The sequence below is a fragment of the Buceros rhinoceros genome, unplaced genomic scaffold (assembly GCF_000710305.1).
Source record: "Buceros rhinoceros silvestris isolate BGI_N320 unplaced genomic scaffold, ASM71030v1 scaffold9936, whole genome shotgun sequence".
In the NCBI taxonomy this organism is placed as follows: Eukaryota; Metazoa; Chordata; class Aves; order Bucerotiformes; family Bucerotidae; genus Buceros; species Buceros rhinoceros.
Genome location: NW_010419305.1, coordinates 17118 through 24047, shown reverse-complemented (window position 1 = coordinate 24047; position 6930 = coordinate 17118). Strand labels below are relative to the sequence as shown.

The following is a 6930-nucleotide window of genomic DNA, read 5'->3' as shown; positions in this document are numbered from 1 at the left end:
AGCTCCCATACCGACAAGTTCACACAAGAGTTCCACTCTGTTTTCTACACCTCTTTGCTAAGACAGTGCGGTAGTCAAGTCATGAAACACAAGTGATCAAGATAGGGAGTTTCAAGCTCCTAAACTTTGCATTCCCAAACAATTGGCTTCTCAGGGCATCTAGTGTTTACAGTAAATTTTGCATAATGCAAGTGTAATTCCCATTGTGCTGAACTTTAAGGAAGGCACCAGCACTTCTGGAAAGAAAAATACATTTTAAAAAAAGTCAAATTTCAAGTAAAGTATATATAAAGCCCAGATGATTAACTGCCACCTATAAAAGAAATGTTTAAGCACCTTATTTCATGCCCATAGAAAAAAGTGCAGACACTGAAATACTTTACTAGGACTCTATTTACCTTGATCACAGCTATTTTCTTCCCCAGGTTCCACATTTCATTGCATACCTCCAAATTCTTCAATACATGAGATAAGGAACTTTTAAGCACCTTCTCTCCTGGCCTTGGAAATAAAAAGCATACCTCAAGGCAGAAATAGAGCCGGAGTGTTTATTCTTCTGGCTGAGAACCCTTTTTTTCCAGAAAGGAGAAGGAACTGGTGTTGGCTAACAGGCATCATCCCAATATAGCTATATGCTGTCACCTCCTCCACTTACATATATGCAAGTTCTTTAGGTCCAAATCGAAGGGCTAAAAGCATGCCTCTAAGTGGGCAAAAAAACTTCTGCAACACAAGTGCTACTTTCTCATTGTCAAAGCAAGCTGTGAGGGGTAAACTAGATGAGGATGTGCTTTCTGGTGCCAGTGAGGCCCACTTACTTATCTACTGTCTTACTCACATGTCACAGCTTACACGTCAAAAATAACTTCAGTAAAGAACCAAACACTTAGGAAGGATTAGTTACTGTTATCCAAGAGGCATCAGAGATAGTTGTTTTGGACTTGCAATCTTGCCAGAAACTCAGTAATGGTTAGTGCCAAACCACATTAGATCTTTAATAGCTACCTTTTTCAAACAAATTTAATACAACCATTCAAAGATGTAATAATCTGGCAACACTGAATACTCACTGTAAGATAGCTTGGATCTAAAGGAAGAATATTCATAGTACCAGCAACAACCACAAAATGTTAATAAATTATTTACTTACTTACCAAAGAACAGATGACTACAATAAAAAACACTGCTAAAGTCAGAGTGCTGCAATTATGAAGCCTCTTCAGTTGTCTCATGAAAAATCCTTGGTGAACACTTCAGAATTTTTAATTACAGCAAGACAAAGATATCAAGATAAAGTATGAATGGTTGATGATAGTGACAGCTTCAAAAAGCTGCTTGAACTTCACTTAAATTCACAGCCTAGCTACAGCTAAGACCAGTCACATGACACAACTGGATTTCCAGAGCACTTTACTGTAAATTAAACAGCACATTCCTGCAAATCAGCGCATTGCTCCAAATCAGCATTCTCATTTCATACACAGCAGCTGGTTTTGAAGTTCTTACTACATGGTCTATCTCCATGCAAACCTTCCTATTCCCACAGTAGTTTTCACAAGGAAGTGAGAACTGAATGAAATACAACAAAAGCTCCAAAACACATGAAGTGCCTATATACAATCCAAAAGATACCAAATCACGTGAGACAGATTGAAAGAGGATGTTTTCTTCTCACTGAAAGAACAGCTCATGAACTACTGACCACACAGTTGGAATTCACAAGATTTTCTCCCCATTAGGAAGGCAGGTTATCCGATTCACTAGCCCTGTGCTTGGGTTCTTCTGTACTGGAACCAGCCACCTGAAATGTTATGTTTTCAACAATGTCCTAGTGCTACAGCTTGAGAAGTGATATGCGAAGGAGGAGGAAAGGGGGTTTCACTATGCTTTTTTATTCTCTTATGACACACTAAGGAAGGCCTGAAAAGATTTTTGTATAACCTCTCCACCCTCCTTCCCCGCTCCAAAAAGGGCTGCTAAAATTTAACAAATCATGAATCTAACTATTAGCAAACATAATCAACACACACACATATAAAAACCAATGTCAAACCTAGTTAAACAGCAATGAAAACAGGGAGGAATATAAATTCTTTGGTGTTTCTGATTATTTCAAAGTTTTTCTCTATTCAGGGAACCACTTAAATAAACAATTTTAATACACACTCCCTTTTGAATTATATTGTAACAAGGAAAAAGAATATTCTATTCACTTATCCTGAACTGTATCGTATTCTTCCAACATTTCAAGTCAGTAACCAAATTTTCATCAAGGCCCACATATGGAAAATTTTATCTCCAAATGGCAAATATTTCAGGAAACAAGTGTGAAAATAGCATTCCAACAAGTTCCTGGCATTCTACAACATTCACTCTACCTTGAATTTATGTATTTTTAAATATTATTTAAGCACAAGTAAGTCAAGGTCCAGTGGTTCACCATTTCCCTTCAAACATCAAGTTATAGGTAGGTCTATCACACAAAGGCCATAAATCAGTGAAAGCTAGAAGATGAAAGATTTTCAAAATACCTACTAAGCTTGAACACAAAACCCAAATATGCATTATACACTTTGAATCTTCACATGAAATGCTTTATATCAAAGTGGTATGTGTTTTCATGGAGTACTGAATGCAATGACCACGTAAAACATACTCTTTTGAACAGCACTATTATAACCAAATTAAAATTTCAGTGAAGAACCTTCTTTGATACTGTCCAAGAAACTCAAACAAACAGGCTTCACAGTCATATATACACATCACAAACGTAACTGTCTTCTATATTCATCACTAACCCTAACACAGAATTAAACAATTACCTTTGGTGTTTTCTTTGGATCTTTCTGTGAGTTCTCTCTGGGAGGTACTTTTCCAAACAACTTCCATCCCATATCATTTTGTTTTTCAAATGTTGCACTTTGCTTTCTGGTAAACAAATTCCTACAAAAAAAAAAAAAAAGAAGTTTGATCAAGAAGAAGGGTTGATTAATATTAATAAACAGAAGGCTAGCCAATATGGTAACTTTATGTATCCCAATCACACATTCCAATTCCTCTTGTGGCTGTGCTGGCAGGCACAGGATGTTTCCCATCCTCAAAAGGGTACCTCATGCAGTATTATCATCATACTAGGCAAAGAACTTTGTTAAATAAGAATTTTTAGTAGACTAAAAAAAACTTTCTACAAGTCACCTTTTTAGCCTCCCTTTAGACCATTAAACCTCACTTTTAGACTAAGACATTTAATCTCTTGCTGCATAAACATTCTTCACCCGCCTGTTACAACACACCACTACCAAAAATCACAAAAAAGTTGCAGTCATAGCAGCCTTTTACTGTATTTGATCTGCTTTCATAAAAGATAATTTTTCCTAAATAACCTTAAAAGCAGCTATCCAAACACATTAATTCTGAAGTCTGTCTGAAACATCTCAAACTACCCAGCCTCAACACTGTAGTAACAGTCATAAAGTTAAACACAAAGCTACTGGAAATCGAATTATTTTTATTGACATTGCTAGTTTTCAATCATAAAGGAATATGCCAGACTTGTCTCTGTGGTCTCCTCACCACAACTATATTTTTCCAGATCTGCACATATGGTACAGATCAGTCTTCATGCTTTTGGTAGCACTCACCTCCTCCAGGAGCACCACAGATATTCTACACCCACAGCATGTCTGGACTATTAAAGTAGTGGGTTTTCTTCTGCCCTACTGTCTAGTTCAGCAAACATGTCCAGGTTAGCTCAGTTATTTCCACACCTTGTGGTAGGTTTTTCTGTGAACTTGACTATAGGCTTTCACTTCCTCATTTACAAAACCAAACAAAACCCAAAAACAATTCCACTGAGACAAAAGTGTTTTTGCTATTTCGATCAGCAGGCAGCTATAGCACCTTCACACCACAGATGCTTCCAGTCTGGCATTACTAATTTTCCTTACAGTTACTACCTTAATGCCCAGTGGGCTGACCCACCAAGTACAAACTGTTTCTTATAAAGTGTGGCAATTTAGGAAGTAAGACTATAATAAGCTTCATGTTCTGAAAGAGCTGAACACACATCTGCAGTAAGAATGACCTGAACACTGAAGAGTTGTCTTTCCTGTCCACTTTGGATCAGCTAACCTGAACAATATCATAGATAAACCAACAGAGATAATATTGCATGGAATAGAGGAGAAATGTTTAGTACAAGAAAAAAACGTCAAGGTACAAACATCAGTGTGCTGGAATGCATTGTAAGGTTAACGGGATGCACTGCTATCCTTAAATATGTATGTATTTACACTCATGATCACGTGCTTCTATATCACAAGGGCACAGTTACCTTGAAACCCAAACTAGGCACAGATTATCATATTAGAAGATAAGAACAAAGTGTTTAGATACAGAAATCACACAAGTCAATAATAACTGATGTCAAAGCTAAGCAGTAACTGTACTGCTACAAATCCCTTTCAGCTTTCCCCTATACACCTCACAGAAAACAAAGAAAATAATTATAGGGAAAAGCAGTAAAGAACAACAGTATGGAAAATGTAGAAACACACTGCCATTTTTTTCCTCTTTCCACTCTTTTTCAAAGCATGAAATTATAAATCTACAGGTAAGTTACTGGATCAAACCCAAAGATTTGTTTTGTCTCTGTCACTAACCTACTCCATTTCAGCATTATGAAGCTCTCCTGTAGCTCTTCATTACATCGGTAACGCTACTTTGGAATTTATAAGCTAACTAGATCATTAATCAACAATTCTGACTACACCGCTAACACTACAACTGCTAGCACTGGGAAGAAGAGACCATCATAAAAACAATGTCCAAGAATGGTATCACAGTTGAATTTGCTTTCTTTTCACCAGCAATTCCTTCCACTTGGCAATACAAGAATCTATTCTGCTTGAGCATTTAGTACCCTGAAGGGCTTCTGCACGTAACTGTCTTCTCACCCCTGTCCAAGTTCACAACAGGTATGTAAGACAGCCTGAGATGATGGATTTATAAGACTGAGACAGCTACCAAGGAAATAAAAAATAGAGACAGACAAGATTTTTTTTCATATGTTTAGTTAATTTAAAATGGAAAAATATCAAGCAAGTGTTAAAATGTATCTAAGAATAAAAGGAAAACATGACAGGAATTACGTCATCAAAAACACTGCAGGTAAATAGGATACACAATGCAACACAGACTGACTGTTCTTGCATGAGGTTTACTTTCCAGTTGTTTTTACTTCAGAAGCAAGCAAACTAAATTCCAGACAACTTACTGTATTCAGAGAAAACAAGAACTTCTAGTATCAGGGACACCTGAAAGAGCCCCATAAGGGGGGACACCTGAGGGACAGCTGTGCACATCCAAATCCTCTTTTGCAAGTAAAAGCCTTCAACAGCAATTCATTAGAGCTACATTATCATGAAAATTAAAGGACTAACAGGCAATTTTCTCTCCCCATCTATCCACATTACAGGTTGCTAGCATAGGTATATACAAGCAACAATCCCCCTAATCTCCTCTGAGGGATTTTAAGAGCAGCAGTAGGTTTTTATCCTCAGACCAAAATAAAGATGAATTGGAATGATAAAATACAATAGCTCTCTGCTGCAAGTGCCAGCTAAGATAAACTAAGCCTGAAAAGTCAATCTCACATACTTATTTTCAATTCAATTCTGCAATCCTATCTTTAGAGGGAGCATCATAATAAGTAATCAGTTCTACAGCTTATCTAACAGAAGGCACGGCACTTGCTCATCTCACTCTTCTCCCTCCATTTCCACTTATGTTTTAGGGCACCAGGCATCTCCCCCTCTCTTTGTACTGTATCAGGAATTTCCAGTTCACTTTTTTTTTTATATTCCTCTTCCTCTTTTTCCCTGCTGTCTGTGCCTAAGTCTTAGTGTTTTGCTGATGTTCACACTCTTTATGCATTCCAAAAAGGCTCAAAACTCCCAAAAGGCATAATGTTATCAGAAGCCACGAGCTGGCATAATCAGATGTAGAACCATGAACAACAACCTGTTCTTGGTTTGACCGAGGACACACAGCATTGTTAAATCCTTATCTGCCCCTTGGAACAAGCCAAAGGTAAACCACAGACAGCTGGGCTGGCATGGAAGGAGCCGAAGAGATACTGCTCCCTTTGCACCTCATTTTAGAAAACATAAGGGAAAAAAATACTATGAAATGTTATACTAAATGGCCCAATTTCTGCAGAGCCTTGCAATACATAAGGACACCAACACAGGATCCTGGATAAAGCCATAACTTGAGATGTATGGACTCGAAGTAGACCTTTAAAATATGCAACTACTTTACAAGGAAGTAATGATTTCTGCCACAGGTACATGAGAGCACATAATTCATAGCAAAAGCTTTCATTTTTCTGCTGCCACAGCACAAAAAGGAATTCCTTTCCTTCTGTGCTTACACAGCTCCCTAGGATTTAAAAAAAAAAAAAAGTACTATGCAGTCTCACTTCTGAGAAACATAATTCACCAAAAAAAAATTCCACTCTGAAGGTAACTTAAAGAGATCTTACCTAATGGAAAACATGGGTTAACAAGTAGCAAAAATTCACTATTTGGAAAAAAAACACCAACAAACAAAAAACCAACCCATCAACAGATCTTAACTCAAAGATGAGCTCAGAAATCATAGGGTAAAAGATCTCAAAGTTTAATTACAAGTGTTTTAAGATATAAAAATTAATTTGAGATCTTGAACATAAAAAGGATTGACATGCCTGGAAAGAAGAGATCACATGCTGATCATTATCGCAGTCTCCTTGTCTTCTTCACAGCCATTAGAGCACATCATGCTGATTTACAACAGCATATTAACAAGAGTATCTGACATGATCCCTCAAGTCTGCAGTATTATTAGTGCAGAGCCATTAAAGCATTAGGGGTTATATTTGCATTCCTG

At 37.2% G+C, this 6930-nt stretch overlaps 1 protein-coding gene across 1 annotated transcript in view; it reads right to left on the bottom strand.

Moving 5' to 3' along the window:
• Positions 1-2822: 2822 nt before the first annotated feature.
• LOC104495832 (TBC1 domain family member 14-like) overlaps positions 2823-6930 on the bottom strand; it is a gene marked incomplete at its 3' end in the record, with an annotated part of 16334 nt that continues 12226 nt past the window's right edge. The window contains exon 2 of the mRNA XM_010138862.1: positions 2823-2943. Within this exon, the coding sequence (XP_010137164.1) occupies positions 2823-2943 (121 nt within the window). The remainder of the gene's footprint in view (positions 2944-6930) is intronic.